Genomic DNA, 21,279 nt, shown 5'->3' on the forward strand with positions numbered 1-21,279 from the left:
AAATTTCTTACAATCAAATAAAAATTACTCTATCTAGAACAGATAAAACAAGAGAGTGTTTGAAGGTTTCTGGATTAGAAACAAACCATTAATAATTAGTGCTGAACAATCAGTCGATTAAGGAAATCTTTTTTTTTAATTTGTTTGAACTCTCTTTACTCTAATGTGTTTACTTTTTATTTTTCATGGATTGTGATTCAGCCAATACAAATCAAAAATCAAAAATATTTGTTTATTGTTCAACAACTTCTAAAATGCAAAAGACTGACTTTCTTCTGTAAATGGAATATTTGGGCTATGAAGATGTCACCTTGGGATATAAAATAATATAGAAAAATAATGACTATAAGATTTGCTGTATTTATAACATTTTATAGAAGGAACATGTTATTTTCAATCTCTTCAGTTGCCAGAGGGTACGTGGAAAGATTGTGGAGGAGCAGAGTTAACTTTTTAAAATTAAATTAAGATTTGCAGTGAGGTTCATCTTTGTAAATATATTTCATGTCATGGTAATTAAGTACCTACTCGCTGACTACAAAAATGCTTTCCACCAGCTTGAGTCAGTGGTTCAGCATACAAATATTTTACTGCGAACAGCAGTGAAACAATTTTTGCAAGAAAGCCGCGAGGTCAAAACAGATTGTAGTACTACTCGCACAAATGCAACCTAAACAAAACATTTGGGGGAAAAAATAAAATAGATAGATAGATACTGACCCTAAATAATGTCGGAATCATCCTGAAAAATACTTATGGTAACTGACTGTTTACTTGATTTTGAGATATGTATTTATGGCCTGACCTGCAGACCTGTTCTGTTATAAATACCAGCAACCTCCTGCCTATTTCATTCTCTATTGACCCTCAGCTGTATTGCTTCATGTCCAGCAGTCAGTCCACCATGTGCTCTAGCTGTCAAGTCTGAACTGAACCACAGCCACAGCTTCACACCCCCCCCCCCCCTCTCTGCACGTATCTACAAATCTCCCTCTCTGTGCTGCTATTTTTAGCTGCTGCCCATTACCGAGGTGAGGGCTTGCCCACCGATAATACTGATTCTCTCTTCCCTCGGCACCGCTGAGATGAAATAGATCCCATCGCAGCCCCGCTTTTCTTTCTCCCTCTGTAACTGTTTCTTTTTTACTCACTGTGCTCCTGTTTCACACAAATAGCTCTTTCAATGCTTTTGCAACCAAAGGCATAAAAAGACCTGAAGGGTAATCTGAATCTGTTAAAGGCTGATTCTATGTGCTTTGAATACAGGAATTTGACTGTAGTGGAGTAGGTGTGGTTTTTCTACTTACAGAAAAAGTGATACAGGTTTAAAAGGAGATATGTGACATTCAAGAATTAAAATGTCCCCTTGAAGCTAAGTGATTGAATTTGTCCAAAACAGGAACAACAACGCCTGAACCTGCTGTTGAAGACAAGTATTCCTATACAAATCTGGAATCAGCTTGCAGTAGCATTTTCCGCTGGTTAGAAGTCCTTCAAACTCTCAAAAACACTAACAATGGTCTCTTGTGGCCGCTCAAGGAAGCTAAAGTGTAAAGTTTCCTTGTAAAGCTGTAAGGAAAAACACAACAGCACTAAGTGAAGTGCTGCTCAATGGAGCCAAGGGAGAGGGAGAAGAGAGGAGACACCTACCTTATGTGTGTGTGTGTGTGTGTGTGTGTGTGTGTGTGTGTGTGTGTGTGTGTGTGTGTGTGTGTGTGTGTGTGTGTGTGTGTGTGTGTGTGTGTGTGTGTGTGTGTGTGTGTGTGTGTGTGTGTGTGGTCAGGATCTCGCTCTCACATTTCAGTGACCTGCTAGAATACCATCACATGGTACATGAGGCTGAGCTGGCCTCGGACCTTAAAGATGCCGCATAATCACACATCCATCTCATGTGATTTAAAACTCTGCAGAGCCTGAGGTCATGTATGGCCTTTAGTTAAATCATTAAAAATGTTTTAAGATATTTTTCTGAACACAATATCAGCTTGAAGTAGGTCAAGAGGAGAATAGAGGGTCGGACAGGACAAGAGGAGGCAGGGATCAAAGCAAAAAGTAGTGATCTAAATAATGAGGAAGAGAGGGGAAGAGAAGTCAAGTCATTGGGAAGGACACAAGTGGCTAGTGAAGGCAGGAAATATGCAGGGGAGGAAAGAAGGAAGTAGGGAGGGACAGAAGGAGTTAGGGAAGGAAAAGAAAAAAGCCAATTGAGACATGTAGATAGTGAGGAAAGGAGGAGGCAGGGATGGAAATAAGAGACAATAACGGACAGGTGAGGGGACATAGATTGATAGGAAGAAATAGGGAAGGTGACGAGAGTAGAACCTTGTGAAGAAAAGCAAGGAAAATAATATAAGGAGGTAGTAGTATTCCGGGAGGGACAGGAGGACGGATGAGTAGGGGAGAATAGCAAGGGACAGGCGGGGAGGATAGATGACAGGAAAAGTCATGAAAGAAAACAGAAGTCAAAAGAAGTAGTGGAGGACACAAGAAAAAGAAGTGAAGAAATGGAGAGGAAAGGAAACGATGTGAGGAAGTCGGAAAAATATGGTTGATTATGAAGGAAAGGAAGAAGCAGGGAAGGACAGGACACACCAGGGGAGGAAACAAGGAGTTGGTGAAGGAGACGAGGAAGCAAGGAAAAACAAGAAAAGTAGAAAGGATCAAGGAGGCACAGGAGGAGGAAGGAAAGGACTGCAGCACTTCTGAAGTGATGAAACAAGCCAACTCTTTCTTTGTATATGCCTTAACCACAACTAAAACCGTAAACTGTTTTGTGTCATTAATAAAAATATGAGAAGAGGATGATATCAAAGTCGGTGAAAACTGAGGGTTGAATTGAGACTTTTAACCAGCATGTAACAACGCTGAGAGCTTTATAGATAGATCCTGCTTTGGTTCAAAAACTCCTTACAGATCTCCCTTCAAGCAGGACATTAAAGCACGATTACAGGTGGAGCACTGAGACTCTATGTATAAACCATGGACTTGTATTCAGGAAGGTAAGGGAAACATTCAGGAAATTCATTTGTCTTCCTTTATGTTCCATGCCCAAAACTGTGTGCATGTATATGTGTGCATGTGAGAGGCAGTAATAGAGGATAGAAGTGGCACAGTGGAGGAGGAAGGTAACCAAGGATCCCAGAATATTAATAGTGAACCGAAGTTGAAGCGACATTTGATAAATGAGCATCTGCGACTAAATGATCCCTGGGTACTTGACTCTGAGCTCACCTGCCCGGCACAATGAGTCAGTCGGCCCCACAGGGACCTGAGGGGGCCAGCTGGTGTCCACGCAATCAATTCAACAATCAATTCAAACACTTGTTCATTCATCACCATCGTCAGTACCGACATCACATCACTCCCCCTCTCGCTCACCTTTGTCCTGTGGCTGTGTGCTGGTGATGATCCATTTAACCAGGCAGCACTTCATCAGAGCTTTTCGAGAGAAACGCGGCTTCTGCCACTTCCCAGAATCCTTCCCTCGGCCCGGCGCAGGCTCCACGCCATTGGCATCTCCCAGGAGGCTGCCGTCCACCACCTTGCCATCTGACTGCAGCACAAGGGGGAGGGGGGGGGGGGGGGGGGGGGGAGAATCAGAGAATGTTTCAGGAACATCTTGAAGAGGTTCAAAAAGAGTTCAGTTCAGCACATCTTCAGCAGAAGTTTTTATTATCTGATGTTTGACAGTGTCCAAATGTACTGTCTGCTATCGCTCCAGTTTTTATAATGTACTTCAGTGCTTTATTCAGTTGAACCTGTTGTTATATGATGACCCGGCAGCACAAAGAGAGAGAGACCAGGTAGGACAAGTTGAAATAACAAATCTTACACAAAATGATATTTATTCTTTTGGATTAGTAGTTGCTGAATGAGTTTAAACGGTATTTACTTTGGCCACTTTGGGGGCAAAAAGGACACTATAAATGATATAAATAGTGAATATAGTGAACTTTTTAGCCATGTTCTTTTTTTAGCTTAGTAGTTATAGTTATTTAAAAAATCCGGGAGTAACTGAGCAACATTAGGCTATCGTTAATGCAGATTCATGTTTGTTTCCATTTATAACTTTTTTGTTTTGTATCTAAATCTGGTTCGTTAACTGGTAAATGCTCTACTATGTTGAACAGATAGTCATTAACTTTTGCTAATGAGATGGGGGGTTTGAAGATTTCCCTTCTGGGTTGTCTCAAAAGCTACTTGAATTCATGTAAATACTTGATAAGATCAACTTTAAGTGTTGTTTGTTTTGGACTGCATTTATATCACATCTATAGCAAACCCTAAAGGTGTATTAAATAACAATATTACAGATGATTTAATTGATGCAACTGAGAATAATTATTACATTGGATTATTTATTTTTTACTGCCAGTGATGTGTGTGTGTAATATTTAACTTATACTCATTCTTTCCATGTACATACACACATCTGCCATCCGTTTATCACTATTTAATTGACACACATTTTTAAATGAAGGTTATCAGCCAACACTATTATAATGTGGTTTTTCAATTACTGTTTGGTCTTAAATTGTTTTAAGGAAAACCCTTTGGGAGCTCAAATCAATCCACTTACACTGGGCTGTTACGGGAATAGAGTGAACATCTTTAGTTTACTTTTAGAATGATATTATTAATGAAGTAATTAGTCAAACTTTTTTTTTGGGCAACCAAAATAATTAAACCTTGACAAGAAATCAAGGTGGAGGTGAGGTTACTTCTGGCAATATTTCTGAGACGGATACATCTTGAAATAACTTCGTTATTTCAGATGAAATGTGTGTTCCTGTTCCTGTTCATTTTCAGATCCAATTTATCCATGCGACTCTTACTATGCAGGACTTATCCCCCTGCAGCTCATTCATATTCACCGGCTATCCTCTCTCATCAGTGGAGATACACTTCAAGGTTTTTTGCTCCAATAGATTTTTCAATTTTTTCAGCTTCATAATTTGGAATCCTGACGGTTTCATCAGACAAAACTGATTGGATTTGATATGATCTGATTTACCGGGAATCTCTTTTCATAATTCTCAAGTAGCTTTATTAAGCTGCCTTGCAAAACACACTCAGAAAACACACACACACAAATACATGTGTACACTGGAAGGTGTGTGGGGAGGAAGATGAAAGACGTGGAAACAAAACAAACAGTAGCTCTGTTTACTTTGTGGAAAGGAGAAGGAAAGCAAAGGATGACAGTGGGAGAAGAGGGGGAGAAAGGGAGTTAGATGAGAAGAGGGAGCGCACACACACACACACACAGGATTTTAAACAGCTATTTGATCCCATCGGAAAGAAAGAGCCAAAGAAATGTGGGGAGTTATTCTCCTGGAAGAACAAGTCACTTAGCATAATGAATACTGACCTATCTGAGAAAAAGAGCAAAGGACGGCCAGAGGACGGAGCGATGGAGGATGGGAAGATGTAGATATGAAAGCACCTTGCTGGGGAATACATTTACATGGCTATTTCTGTGTGTCTTCCACACGAAGAGATGGATAAAACAGGGCTAAAGATGAAAGTGGAAGAGGTTGGGAAGAAGTAGGAAGACTACAGGGAGTGAATAGCTCCATAGATGCACACAAAGTCAAACTCATAACTGAAATGGAAAGAAGATGACGGAAACACTTTCCATCATCCCGACATCTATTTATTCTCAAATCAACAGCGGCACACAGGGAGGAGTAATATGAAGAAAGGCTCAGCTGTGACTCGCTTCTTTGGAGGAGTACATTAGATACATTGCATTGTTTTCAAATGTGGCTTTTCAAGGGAAGTCACAAATTAGAATAAGGAGGACGCGAGACAGACAGATGTAGACTGACACAGAGTAAACACAAGAAGACTCAGCGCTGATTATTAATGGTCCGCTGGACACACAAGCATATTCACAGTCGCTCACAAACACACACACACACACACATATACACACACACACACACACACACACACACACACACACACACACACACACACACACACACACACACACACACACACACACACACACACACACACATACACACACACACACACACACACACACACACACACACTTTAAACTAGTACTTTTATCTTATGTTCCTTCTTAACGCTTCAGCTAGCTCTGTCCTGGGGCAGCACTTCCCTCTTGTAACGCCTACACAACAAACAGACACACACACACTATCACTCAGACACACATGCCCTATAGGGTAGTGCATATACTCATAACGCTCAAAGCAAACACAGAGCAGCGATGCGTTGCACATCGCTTTGCTCTGCCATCAATTATTGAAAATCAGCCGCTGTATTGTTGGTTCAGTGAATGTTGGTTTACATAAAGTGTAAACTGGCCTCCTTACATCAAAGGTCTTCTCACTGCTGGTCCACTGTGGCCAAAAGAGAACAGTATCAGAACCAATACAAATACAGTTTAAAAATAAACGATGTCAACCTCTAGCCACATACCACATGAACAAAGTAAAGTTTGATGACATAGACAATTGGGACGTTTTGTTCAATGTAAGACATCTGAAAAGTATTAATACATGCAGCTTTAATTACTGTTTGCAATTATTGTTTTGCTCTCATTACACTTTTCTCATAATAATGTAAACTATTTTTTTTACTAGGGAATGGGATGGACAACGGGAACATCTCATTTCCTTGTAACATCGATGGAGGTTGAAAAGGAAGAGGAGGAGTGACGGAAAGGGAACAGAGAGTGAGAGATTGAGTCTGGTAATGTCACATTAGTGGATTTGAGTTCCCATTAATAAATTATGTGTGATTAACATTCATCAGGCCACACAGCATCTTCGGCCATCATGTCCCAGCCCACACTAAAACTCAGCCAGCAGAGGTTCATTTGTTCTGCCTGACTGCTTCCTCAGGGTCAAAATGTGCTTTCAAACATGCCACTAGATGGGCGAATCCAGGAGAGAACGAGGATGAATAAATGGTCCTCTGAACCAGTTACAATAACCTTTATTTTGAGAGAAAACAAGTCACTTACTATCAAGTCTGTCCACAATAAATCAGAGCCAACAGAGTTGGTGTCTTATGTCTGGTTAATAGGGCTAAGTATTAAACATACATAGTTAAATTAAACAACAAAATGCCTCCTTTACACTGTTGACAGATCTGCTGTTTAAGCGGCCGTGACAGACCATTGATAACAAAAATGCTAAATTGGCTTTAATTTGGTCTGATGGACAGGAAGTATTTCTCAATAATGTCTTGCTAGACATATGAATCCAGGAAGAACATCCTGAACGTTTGACCTATGCTCATTGAGCATTTCAGAATGTTTAGAACATAAAGTTTCCACCACAATTCTATGAAGGCCTTGTGGTTTTTGACACCTTGAGAGTGATTACAACGATTAACGAAGACAATGCGCACAGGATGCAGGTGCACTGCAAAAAATGACATTGACAATGTGTTCTGCTTTCATGAAAAATGTTCTTATTCACTTTTGTTAAAGTTGCACATCATTACTATAGTCTTCATTTGTTTAATTTTAACTTTACATTTTAATTGTTCATTTAGTAAAAGCTGAAACTATGTAACCTCCTTCTTACTCAAAGATAGGAAAAGGGAAACCACCTGATGAAGAGAGGGAGGAGGGAAGAGACTATGAAAGATGATGACTGAGGAGAAACGGAGAAGCTTTTTGAGGCTTTTGGCTCTTGCTCTTGGGCCCTAGGCCTTGGGCTTTGGCTTTTTGAGAGGAGACTCTTTTGGGGGTTCTCTTGGGAGCCTATGCTTTTGTACTTTGACCTTGTGTCTTTGTAAAACGTTTGTATTTTCTTTTGTGATTTTGGGATCTTGTAATCCTCTATTCTTTTCAAAAACCCAATAAAACCGGTTTGTACTTTGTACATTTCAACCCAATTCTTGGTCTCTCTGGTGGTCTCTGAAGGTACGGCCCGTCTACACAGCAGCGTTAAAAAATCTTCCAACGCTTCCAATGCTTCTCTGCCCATTGACTTTGAATGGGGTGACGTCACTTTGCCTCGCTTTTCGCCGAACTGCATTGTGGCGAAGCAAAGCAAAGATTTCCAGGATTTCCAGGATTTTCAGGATTCAAAAGTTGAGCAATGTTCAACTTTTGAAGCTGAGGTGGAAGCGTCAGCCAATCAAATCCCGTTTATGCAAATCTGACAGTACAAGCGCTAGCCAATCAAACCGCGTGCAAGCTGGGAGAGCCAGACCGCAGTTCATTTTCTATATTCCTGAAAATGGAGGAGAAATTAGTTATTGCGGTAGCAAATCACCCGGTTCTTTATGACCAGTCGCTAATAACTTACCGGGATACAAACCGGAGGAACCAGGCATGGAGGGAGGTGGCAGAGACAGTGGGTGAAACTGGTAGGTTTTCGACTGTTTGGGGATTTTATATCCAGTTTACTTCGTTTAAACATTGCTAGCAAGCATAGACAGTATCTTTAGCCAGCATGGAATGTAGCATAAAATAGCACCATAGACAATAATCTCATAAATGTTCATCCTAGCCCTTCCCGCTGACACTTTACCTCTGCCACATCATAGACTATATGCATCACATTAATGCACACAATGTCATACTCCTTTCTGCAAATATTCTGAGGGGAGAAGAACCGGGGTTTTTTGCTTTGTATGTCGGGGGCGGGAGATTCATGTGATTGGTTGTTGGTCGCATTGCTCGCAAAAAATCCCCAAGCTTTCAGACACGCCCAGCTCCAAGATTTTCAAGATTTTTTTAAAGCTGCTGTGTGGACGGGCTGTTAGAGTGAGGTAAGAACACCCTTCCTTGGAAAAGGCTGACAGTAGTTGAAATGCTAAGGTTAAGCTGTAGTTTCATATTGGTTACTGTGGTTGATGTGGTTTTGATTGATGTTGAAATATGACATGCTTTGCTTCTGTTGTAATATCAGTGCTGTGATATCAGTGTTTGACTCTGGCAATGTTTGATTTTACATTTGCATTATTATAATTAGCATAATTAGGGTTTAAAAGAGGGGGTTAGGGATTGTGGGTTCTGAAGCTGCTCTAAACCAGGGAGTCTCCCAACGAAACAGGGTTTCTCCTCCAGGGGCAGTTTAGATACTGCTCTGGGGTCTTACCAGCTCACCAACACCTACTGCACTACACACTCGGTTTGATATCCAAGCGGTCGGACATCCAACGTTTTAGTGCCTGAAATAAGTGATACGACGGGCAGCTGGTGTTGGAGGCCACGCTGTTAGCTGCCCCCCTAAACAGATTACGGTGATCTTGCGTGTAGATTTTGGGGGAACAGCCATTTTCCGGTGCCTTATCAGCAACGGAGCTCGGTGTCGGGGACCACCTAGATATAAGGGGTTATATCGAAGTTAGATTACTTTTCAACACAAAGGAAGTGTTTCTTATCTGTCAATCCAGATCTTCATTTTAAAATATGAAACGCTTGCAGTGATTGTGCACAGCTTTGTAAAACGTTTGATAATGTTTAGGAAGAATAATGACTTTAGGACGTGAGGAAAACATTATGGGATAAGCTTATGAATCTTGCATCATCATGGTTAAGATAATAATTAAATGATTGTGGTGATTATTTAAACGGGATATAAAAAGCGTCTTCACGCAGCAGTCAAAGGTTTTGCTAACCTATCCATTGACCTCGACCTCTTTCTCAGCAGAATTTGTGCCTTTATTAACAAAACAGCATAACAACATAACACTCTTTGTCCTTTGACATCGTGAGGTATTTATTTTCGGAACAGTTTATGTTGAAACCGTTAGAGAGAGTGGCACACTTGTTAGCCTGTTCCATTCTTCTTTGTTTTCCGAAGCCGAGGTTTGGAAGTATACTTGCTTCGTTTCTGAAGGAAGTGACTTGGAAGTATGCGACTACCAAGCAAGTATCCTCGTGATTGAGAAACGGCCCGGATATTTGGTCGGATTGTTATACATGTTTTCAATCCTTGACCAGATAGCTTAGTATTTAATGGACATTTTTGCAAATTATAAAATGTTTAACTACGTCATTAATATTTGTTAAAGTAAGAAATTGAAAGTTTTATAATTGGTACCAAAACTCAAACATTGTGTTTTAAGATTGGATAAGACAGACATCCAAATAACTATCAAGTCAGTTTTTGCTTGATATATAACATGTTTTGCTATTTAGCTAAATGACAGCCTTAATGTTTTCTCCTCATGAAAACATCTGAAGAGCAGAAATACAAAATAATGTAAGACCACACAGCATACACATCATGAGAACTCACAGCAGACACATAAAAGCAGAAGCGCACAGACTATAAATACAGTCCCGGATGAACACACAGAAACACATAGAAACACTCTTTCCTTTACATCTGTCACACATAGAACAGCCTCCCACATACCCATGCTGCAGCTGAGGGATAGCGCATGCAGAAGTTAAAAAGCAACTCAGAACTGGCAACCAAACAGATCCAACCACCCCCGGTTCCAGGCCCGGTTCTACGGGGGTGCATAAGGGTGCATTGCACCCTCAGTTGAGTCGTGAAAAGTGAAAAAAATAAATAAATAATAATAATAATAATAATAACAAGAAGAAGAATATAGTCAATGATGGACATCAGAAAATGGTTAAAACAACCAGCCCTTACCACCAGCAGTAACACTGCGTCTACTGCTGGTAATAACAGTTCAGATCATGGGGACATTACGTTACCCGCGGCCACTGTGGTGGACACTAACGTCCTCCCGCCCGACTCGCCGGCTTTGCCCGCCTCGCCCACGGAGGCGGAGCAGCTGCAGCCGTCTTCGTTGCCCCAAACACCGCCACCCCTCAGCCCGCAAGTGCCAGAGGACCTCGGCAAAACAGAGCCTGCCCAGGTATATTTAGTACCCAACTCGCCTGTACAATATTCATGTAAAAAAGATGCCATCTTCTGCTATGCATAGACATTTAGGTTCAAGTACGTCAGATGCCTTCACCACAACTGTACCAGAGTACCAACCGCTGTCTCCTGGTACTCATCTGAGTAACTCACTCACTAAAAATGAAATACTATATGACAGTAAAACAAGAATGTTTAAAAGGGGAGTGATTTGTAAAATATCCATAAAGAAAAGGAAAATCTGCTTCCAGCAGAGGTAGCGTTAACCGAAAATATTCCGTCTATGACGGATTTTTTTTAACAATGACGGAAAGATCTGAAAGCTGTCTGTCATTTTGACGGATTAGAACAAACTCAGAACAGCGCCAAAGTTTCCCCGCAGCAGGGCTCTGGTGTTATGCCTTGTTATGGATGGCCGCCAAAAAAGGAAATGATATAGTTTCTAGACCTAACTTTAAACGTATAAATCATTGAAATGTCTGGGAGTTTGTGCTTTACGCTGTGGCGCGCTCCCGCGAGGTGCAGTGGGCATGCATAACACCGGTGCTAACAGTTCACGAGCGTGCTCTCCCCCCCGTCAATTGTGTACTACAGACCAATGGGTAATAATGGATTTTGATGAAAATGTTACGATCCTGTCCGTCAAAATGACGAGCAGCGAAAAGGTCCAGCGCAACCTCTGGCTTCCAGTTCTGTTTCATATGGGTGTTGAGATATGTATCCATAGATCTCTTCATTTTGCTCTCAAATTGCACCAGATTGATGCTTTTAACTTCAATATTTAAAAAAAATCTTCCCGGGGGTGCTTGCCCCCGGAGGTTAGGTCCACTCCCACCTTTTAAAAATAGCACTTTACCTCTGCACCCTCTCTAATCTCAGATGCACCCTGAGTCATTTTGTTCTGGAACCGGGCCTGCCTGGTTCAATTAGGTGCAAAATTGATCGTTCCTAAACCCCAACACTAGACATTGACTGTCAAATAAAAGCTTAGCAACCATCATTAGGCACAGCAGATGTTTTGAGCTCTGGTTTTCTTCACTTGTTAAAGCCGTTTGCATGTGGCTGATATTTAGCCATGCAACGACTCCTTACATGTAAGATTTGATTGGGATAAAAATTCATGTAGATTCTGCGAGAAAGATATTGAGACTGTAGAACATATTTTCTACCAGTGTGAGCCGGTACAAGAATTTTGGCTCATGTTCCAGAGCTGGCTTCAATCTAAAGGTATATTCGAACACCCTATAAATGTGATGTCGATTAAAGCTGGAGTACTTGTGAAGGATAAAAATGTGGACTTTCTGGTAAACAACTTGATTTTCCAATCCAATCCATTTTATTTCTATAGCACATTTAAAAACAACAGAATTGAACAAAGTGCTGTACATCAACAACTGTATAAAAACATAGCATAAATACATAAAAAACAGACAGGACATGAAACAAATGTAAAACACGAGACAATGAAACCAGATCAGAAGCCACAGACTGAAAGACTCTCCTACATGACGTAAAAACAATACAAAACACTGGTAAGAAAAAAAACAAAAAACAAATTTAAAAGCACAAGTGTCATACCTGGCCTGTAAATGCCAGGGAAAATAAGTGTGTTTTTAAACGAGATTTAAATACAGGCAGAGTTGGAGCAAGTCTAACCTGGAGGGGCAATTTGTTCCATAATTTTGGAGCTACATGCAACAGCAAAGGCTCTGTCTCCTCGCTGCTTTAGCTAGACCCTCCAGAAAAACGCGATTCTGCGATCGCAGAATTTACCGCATAATCAGCAAAATGGCGCAGATTTTTAAAAGGCCGCATATTTATCAAAAGGCCGCATAATCCCCACATTTTTCCACACAAAGTTGAGAAGAAAAAAAAGTTAACTCGTCTTGACGTGAAGTAGTGATGATGATGATGATGACGCGACGTCATCAGCTCACGCATCACAGAAGGTAAACAACACCGTAGTAAACGTGTGGAACTCACACGAGAGAGAAAACACTAAGATTAAAAAATCTGATCCATCTCATTTACCGACGAACATTTCTGCTAAAGACCGGGCAAAGCAGTACCCCGATGTCTTTCACGAAAGTGGGGGGAAACTATTTTGCACCCCGTTCAACTGTGTGTTGGAGCATAAGAGAAAGTTGACGGTGATGACCCACTTTGATTCATTCAAACATTCTAAAATGCTTTCTGCTGCTGCGGACAAGAAAGCCAAATAACTCACGTTCACCGAGGCATCAACCTCCCTTTCGAGGGCTACAAGAATAGAAGTGAGTAGCCTACAAGATTGCAGCTGGTCAGATAACGAACGAGTAAATGTTAAGTAAACAGAATGAGGCGGAGAAGTGTGTGTGTGTGTGTGTGTGTGTGTGTGTGTGTGTGTGTGTGTGTGTGTGTGTGTGTGTGTGTGTGTGTGTGTGTGTGTGTGTGTGTGTGTGTGTGTGTGTGTGTGTGTGAGAGAGAGAGAGAGAGAGTGTGATTAAAATAGCCCAATTGCTTTTACAATAAATAAACATTGAATGTGTTTAATTGAATACGAAAGGGGTTTAACGTTAGTGGCAGGTTGTGTGTGAGAGAGAATAAAGAAGCCAGCCCAATATTTAAAAAAAATCTATTCTTTTTCGCAACTTTCCGCATATTTCGCAACTTCCCGCAATTTCACCGCATAAATCACATAAAGACCCTGCATGTTTAATCGCATAATCAAGGATTTTAGCCCGCATAATCAAGGATTTTAGCCCGCATAATGAAGGATTTTAGCCCGCATAATCAATAAAATAAATACAAAAAAAACAACTTATTTCTAAAGAGGTAGAGGAGGGCGGTGTCTTTTTGAGCAGTTTCAATAACACAACAACAGAAGTGTGACATTGTGATGTCTGCTTCAAAGAGAGAGTGTGTAAGATGAGGCAGAACCTAGCTTTGCAGTTGCAGATTTCAAAAAACAGATAACTCCTCCACTTAACTCCCTTTATAAGACATCTTCAACAGGTCCCTGCTGCAGTCTGTAGTCCCCACATGTTTGAAACACTCCACCATCGTTCCTGTCCCCAAAAAGACAAATATCACCAGCCTCAACGACTACCGCCCAGTAGCACTCACCTCCATCATAATGAAGTGCTTTTAGCGGTTAGTCAAACCCTCCTCCTTCCCTGACTCTCTGGACCCCCTGCAGTTTGCTCATAGAGCAAACAGGTCCACAGACGACGCCATAGCCCTCACCATCCACACTGCCCTTTCACACCTGGACCAGAGGAACACTTATGTGAGAATGCTGTTCATTGACTACAGTTAAGCCTTCAATGCCATTGTAACAGTTTTAAAGGCTTGTCAGACAACAAACGTGGCCTTCAGGTAACATAAAACGTAAAGCCCCTCTCTTGACCCAGCGTTTGGTTTGTTTGATCTGATTTACTGCAGAAACATGGCAGTGCTCCAATGCACTCTGTAGGTCCCTATGTATATAAGAAGGGCTATTTTCTAAGGTAGCAAGAGACAACAATTCTTAGTGTAAACACTAAACACAGAGTTATGAATATTATATTTCTGCTAAAAGAAAATAGGATCACCGAAATGCATCACCATTGTTAACTATTAAAGCAAGCTAAATAGTTATTTATGAATACACATTTTGTGCTTTTTTATTAAACATCTTTCTGGAACATGTCCCAAGGTACACAGACTGCGAGGTAGAGACGCTGCTAAGTGTCACCCATCAAAAAAACATTGTTTTTGTTGTTTCTGGTGCATGCTCTTACACAAAGCAACAAAAGGCATGAATTAATTAAGGGGATGATATAATTGTTTTGTTAAATGCTCAGCTTACTGCTATGCTAAGTGATCTTAAACTCAGTTTGCATGTGGAAGAGAGGCCAAAACTCCATTCTTTAAGATAAATGTCTATAGTTGCTAAGTTTCAGGACCAACTGTGTTATTAGCTGATAGTTACAACATGTGTATGTTTGCTCCCTGTAACCCCTTATTTTTCAATGTCTATTTATTGTTTAACACTCTTCCAATAAAACCTAATAAACTCTCATTTATTTAGCCGTTCATATGAACAGTTATTGTCTCCCTTCAACCTGAATATTGCCTCATCCCGTCTACATCTCCTCATTACTTCCAATGTATCTCACAGTCACCCTCCTTTCCCTCCACAATGTCACCTGTCACCATGCTACTCTTAAGATGGAGCGCAAATACCAACTGGGATTTAAACATAGGGGGAAGTAGAGTCAGCCTGTGTGATTGTGAGGAAGAGTTTGTGTTTTTGTGTGCACAGGCTATGTAGAGAAATGATATGAGCAGGTGGGAGGAGGAGTGTGTTGACAAGGACTGACAGCACAAAGGGATAGAGATACAGTAAAATCTCGAACACAAACCCCAACACTCGGGATTTCCTGCAAAGGAACCCAGAGCCAGATAGTCTGAAATCTCTAAGCGACGCGAGAACGATGCAGGAATCACTGGGAGCTGGCTCATTTTGTTGGCATTTTGTGCTGACATATACAGTATAACTTGAATAAGATTAGTTCTAAGGTACGATGGAATAAAGTATACCTACAGATATAAAGTGATTGGCAGCACACACAAATAAACACACTGCATTCTTCTGTGTGTCTGTGAATTCCTCTATACACAAATAGATTGGTCATTTCAAGGCTTCTTGTGCATGATGTTCAAATTGTTAATGATGGTCCCTTATTAAGACAAGCGTACTCGTCAAAATACTTTGTGATTGACAGGTTGCTATCACAGTTTTATGCAGTTTGAGTATTATTTTGGTCACCTACAAATATAATAAAAGACAATAGTGTGTGAATATGGCACAGGAGACGACTGTGTCAATTTTGTAGGGGTGCACCGAATGGGAAATTCTTGGCCGAAACCGATACCGAAAATAGGAAACAGTTGGCCGAAAACCGAATGCCGAAAGGCCGAAAATGATTAATAGAAATATATATATATATAATGTATTATTACTTAAATAATAATCACTATTATGGGTCCATAAAACATTTATTCAGCACTTTTGAATGCATACAGTACATTAATTCCAAGTCAAGTGCATTTTCTTTTCTCTGTAGGATAACTACAAAAAAGTGCATTCAGAACAAAGCCAAGGTGCTTTAAAACTGCATAAACATCTAGGCCAGTAGGCCTACAACTAAATAGTGTAAATAAAGACTGTAACAGCCAGGCCTTCAACAACAACAAATGCACCTATAAGTGCATGCATACAAATGTCCAAACTGGATAAATCCACATGAATGTAACTATTTACAAATGAAATTACAATTGAATTTCAAGAATCTGTAAATAAGGCTGTCTGTCCTCATAAGCAAAATAGTAAACATTGTATAAAGATACATAAAGTGAAAACTGGATACAAAATCCACAATCAATTACAAATTAAATTACAATTTCAAGAATCTGCAAATAAGGTGGTCTGTCCTCATGAGCAATGTAAACAACATTGTATCATTTAGATACCGAAAGTACAATATATTGAACACTGTGCTGCTGTCATTTCCCCCTAATGATAACCTGAGATGGTGAATTATAACTCACAATGAAAATTGTTCAGGAAAGTGGGTATAGAGTAGACATGTAGAACTAGATAAGCTTATGATAAGCTAGCCTTTTCTACTTATTATGGAAAAGTGTGAGGTTCTTTTTAATGAACAGTAGTTTCTCTGATTTATCAGCCATAAATCTGTTCCTCTTCTCATCAAGCACATGAGAGGCAGCGCTGAACAGTCTCCCGCTGTCAGTGCTTGTGATTTGATCTTACTCCGCATATTTGTCCGGGTGTTTAGTGGTGAAAGTCTTTGCAGTTACACCCCCTCGAGAAATGTCAGCTGAACACGTTTTACAAATCGCAATCCGCGCCTCTTCCTCTGATATTTTTAAATATCTCCTAGCGGCAGACAAGTTGGCTGTGAGCTAGTGATGGCAGTTTGACACTGAAGCTTCGAACGGAGCTTCAACCCTGGACTTCCTATTCCATAGAAGCAGTGCTTCGAAGCTTGCTTCAAATCACGTGACATGTGACGTCCGAAGCAGCAACTGCTTCAAATCACGTGACATGTGACGTCCGAACCAGCAACTGCTTCATTTCCTGAATGAATCAACTCACTGGTTCGCCGTCCAATCAGGTGATTCAATGCACTGCCTCGTCTCGATTCTGACAGGTGACAGTTTCAAATTTGAGCGCTTCAACACTTTATAACCTCTCTAAACAATGCGCAATGAGTGGGTTGTTGTCGGAGTTTGCATTGTTGCTGTTGAGTTGTTGTTGGCATTGCATTGAATCATTATAGCAAGCCAGGAAGAAAAATAGATCGTTCTGGCTCGTGAAACACTTCGAAATGTGGAGAAGTTGTGAACAAAAAGACAATCAGTAATATAAAAACACTTCGATGGTCTAAGGAATTGATAGCCCAGTGGATAGAGCCGGTGGCTAGGATGCGGCGATATCCTCCGCGCAGCTGGTTCAAAGCTCGGAATAGTTAAACTTTTAATCATTGCTTTTCAACTTTAATACTTTAATAACTGATAAAAGGCCGTCTCCGCCCCAAAAAATGTCAAGCACTCTCTAGTCTCTTCTCAATAACCCAATACACACTATTATCAATCTTTAATTGCAAATAGAACATGATATTCGGCCGAAAGCCGAAAGGGCCTTTTTAACCATTTTCGGCCGATAATTTTCGGCGGCCGAATATTCGGTGCATCCCTACAATTTTGTGTTCTTGAAACCATGTTCATGTATCCTTCATCTTAACCAAGAAGCTTTTTCTAACCCAAAATATATATTTTAGAATTATATTTTAGACAACAGCTAAACAAACACTAGCTCAAGCAAAGGTAGATCTGTTTCTATTTAATTGTCTGTCTCTGTAACTTAACAACTGTTACACAAGGAAAACACTATCTGTTTTGCATTGCCATTTGTCTTAACAAATAAAAAACAACTTAACAACGAAAACAGAAAAACAATGAGTCACTCGACAACAGAAAGATAGCTTCACAGATGGTAGTTAGAGCGCCAAGCTGATGAACTTTTGAAAATGTGACACCTTCTGTTTTCAGTTTGTCACATAAAATAGAAAACAGTATCATGCACTGAGAGTTTAAAAAAAGCCTACATTACACTGCATGTTCTCATGATGTGGTTGTGCAGTGTGTCTCTTTAAATGAAGCTGCTACAAGAAAATATGCAAGGTTGATGCTGATGGCTGAGAGCTGATACTATTTGTGTCCTGACTGCTTGAGCCTCTCAGTATGGCTGTCAGTGTGAATCAGTGCGACTGTGGGAGGACGGCACATCCATATGGGCCGCATGCTGTTTGTATGTGTGTGTGTGTGTGTGTGTGTGTGTGTGTGTGTGTGTGTGTGTGTGTGTGTGTGTGTGTGTGTGTGTGTGTGTGTGTGTGTGTGTGTGTGTGTGTGTGTGTGTGTGTGTGTGTGTGTGTGTGTGTGTGTGTGTGTGTGTGTGTGTGTGTGTGTGTACGAACAAGTATTATATCAATGTGTGAGCCTTCACATAGAGAAATAATGAATACTCTAGGGAGGCTTTGAGCAAAAGAGAAGCCATATTCAATTATCAGCTCCTTTCCTCCTCATCCCTTAAAATACACACACACACAAGCGCTTTCCTCTTATTCCTCTTTGTGTAGGTCAATAAATACAATATAGACACCGTGTATGACCATAACAATACTAATTGATCAGTTATTGATATTTTACATTTTATCATCTTTTCACTTCACCACATTTTTCCCCCTCTAGGTCGATAATAATTTGCCTCGCTCAGTACAATTGTGTCGACCAGACTGTATTGTTTCTGGCTGTGATTCTTCATGCGCAACAAGTTACATATCTGAAGAAAAACATTGTTAATGTGGACCAATTCACCATATCATAGCTCATTTATGATGATAAATATGCACTTTTTTGAACACCCAGAGTCTAAGAAAGTGAAATTAGGGTAAGAAGAATGTTTCAGGAAACCATGGCACTGTTACACTCTCAAAACGCGTTCCTCTTACTTTGGTGTTTGAAGTGTGCATGCCTGTTACCGGACCTTTTCAATTATTTATGGAGTCTATCTCCCGATCCCTCTTCCTATTGAACAGATGGGGACACTATATCAGGTACAGCACAATGCACTGAATGTGTGTGTGTGTGTGTGTGTGTGTGTGTGTGTGTGTGTGTGTGTGTGTGTGTGTGTGTGTGTGTGTGTGTGTGTGTGTGTGTGTGTGTGTGCGTGCGCGCGTGCGCTCGTGTGTGTGTGTGTGTGTAGCCATCAGCCTGTCTGGTGTACTGTCACTGATCTGTTGCAGCCTGACTGTGTGGCTGCTTTGACTGACAACCCGGACTGTGGAAAAATGCAGAATCTAATCTCTTATAGTATAACAAATAACTAACTATAAAGGACCATGTGAGACTTCATACCAAAATACATTCTCTGTAGGATAACATATATCAGATTTGATAAATGGAGAATATTCTAGGATGTAAGATCTCTGATCTCACTAAAAATGACAGAGTTTACATTTTGAACAAACAGTAATTATTTTGCATAAAATAAACTATGAGTCACAAACTAAAACCTCAGGGACCCAGACTCCTCACAGCGTGATTCAACTCAAACTCCTGCAGGTCAATATTAAGAGAAAGGGAGGGGAAAGAGAAACAAATAACTGTTGAAAAAAAGGTGCTGCATTCAACTGCTTATACAAACAGGTATTATAAGCACTTTTCACCATGTTCTGACATTTAAAAAGGTCAGGATAACCAATGCATTTATATAAAAAAAAAAAAAAAACAGACTTTAGATTAAGTGCTAATGTAAACAATAATTTGAATAAAAAGCATTACTTTGAACCCATTACAAGGCAACACAAGTAACATGATGAATAAAAGATGTAAAAAACATGCACATGCATGCAATCAACACACTGAAGCCTGCAGACCTCAGCTCTCCACCTGGTCATGTTGATTGATCGACCGATTTACTACAGGGTGACTGATTGATGATGAGCCTCGCCACTCAGGGAAGCTCTGCATCCAAATATCTCACCACTGTGTGTGTGTGTGTGTGTGTGTGTGTGTGTGTGTGTGTGTGTGTGTGTGTGTGTGTGTGTGTGTGTGTGTGTGTGTGACTATTTGTTCCTGTCTGACATTATCATACATTTACCTTTTTCTTCTGTCAGTGATCTAATGTGTTGCATCTGTGCACTAAAGTAGGATTTAAGGTCACAAGGAAGAGCCATCCCTCATTTAGAAAAAAACAAAAACTTAATTTGCATCTGCAGTAACAGCTTTTCCTTGTTTTCAAGCCCTCCAGAGAAACATAAACCAGCAATATGTCATTCATAGAGCTTTATTGAGCTTTGCAGGGGTTGGAAGTCCCTGCAGGATGGCTGGGTTTTCACTTTACAGTCTATTATCTCGGATTTGAACTCAGAGGCTATTTGTTGCTGAGGGTCTGCTCGATTGTTTATTTAGCCAGGAGCAGAGGCAGAATTACAACAATCATCTCCCTTTTCTTCCTAGAACTGGGGATTTAAGGCAGATTGGGCGTATTTTATGCCAGATTCAATCACTTGGATCCACATGAGGGTTCTCCTTATGGCAAACTCAAAAATATATATCACACGTGCTAAAATTGAGGGAGTGAGATGGAGGATAAGTGGTGGAAAAGACCTGATGCTGAGTGACACTCGCTGGAAGCCGTCTGCAAGAAGATCTCCTTCTCAGCTTCCAGCGAGGATTACATAACTTCACTCCCAAACTCAGCTTTCGGGAGCGAAAGTGGGAACAAATGAGCCGCAGAGCCTCAAAAACAAGATGTTAATATCAATTTCGCCAACAGGTAGCTTGTCAAGCTTATCCATTTAAGTTAAGATGCGGTTTGGCTTGCCACATAAAAAAAAAAAAAGATGAGTATTTTAACCTGTCGCGCTATTAACATGTCAGATATTACCAAGGCATTGTGTGTGTTTCTTACCTGCATGTTGTCCTGTTTGGTAAAGGCGACAATGATGGCTGATTTCTGCCCGAGTGTGTGTCCTCTCTGCGCCTTCCCTCTGCCTCAGACTGCCGCTCCGCTGGATTCGAAGGAATGGACACACACGCGGAGGGTGGGGGGAGAGAGGGGTGCAGCACAGAGGAAACGAGCGGACCCTCATGATTTGACAGCCTTATATGATGTAATGGCAGAGTCAACAGGTTGGCAGCGGATTAAAGCTTTTAATGTATCATCCTAAAATATTACCTGCAGGAGGTGAACATGGGTTAATGATGGGAACAACTGCATAATGACGGTACACATCATACATAGCCTGCTTAAGTAATCTTTAATTCAGACTCAAGATGTAATGATTTAATTTAATCATCTGGAATGCTTCACTGCAGGATGTTTCAC

At 40.6% G+C, this 21,279-nt stretch overlaps 1 protein-coding gene across 2 annotated transcripts in view; it reads right to left on the bottom strand.

Moving 5' to 3' along the window:
- kcnip3b (Kv channel interacting protein 3b, calsenilin) overlaps positions 1-20,979 on the bottom strand; it is a 59,984-nt gene extending 39,005 nt beyond the window's left edge. Inside the window, exons 1-2 of one of the 2 annotated variants that reach the window (XM_079687157.1) lie at positions 20,863-20,979; positions 3,379-3,553 (exon numbers count right to left, since the gene is read on the bottom strand). In XM_079687157.1, coding sequence (XP_079543283.1) covers positions 3,379-3,553; positions 20,863-20,868 — 181 coding nt within the window. In that variant the 5' untranslated portion in view covers positions 20,869-20,979. Of the gene's footprint in view, positions 1-3,378; positions 3,554-20,862 lie in introns of those variants that run through there. The other variant, XM_079687158.1, reaches the window with a different exon arrangement.
- Between the last annotated feature and the right edge of the window lie 300 nt (positions 20,980-21,279).

This window comes from Notothenia rossii (genome assembly GCF_949606895.1).
Source record: "Notothenia rossii genome assembly, chromosome: 6".
Lineage (NCBI taxonomy): Eukaryota > Metazoa > Chordata > Actinopteri > Perciformes > Nototheniidae > Notothenia > Notothenia rossii.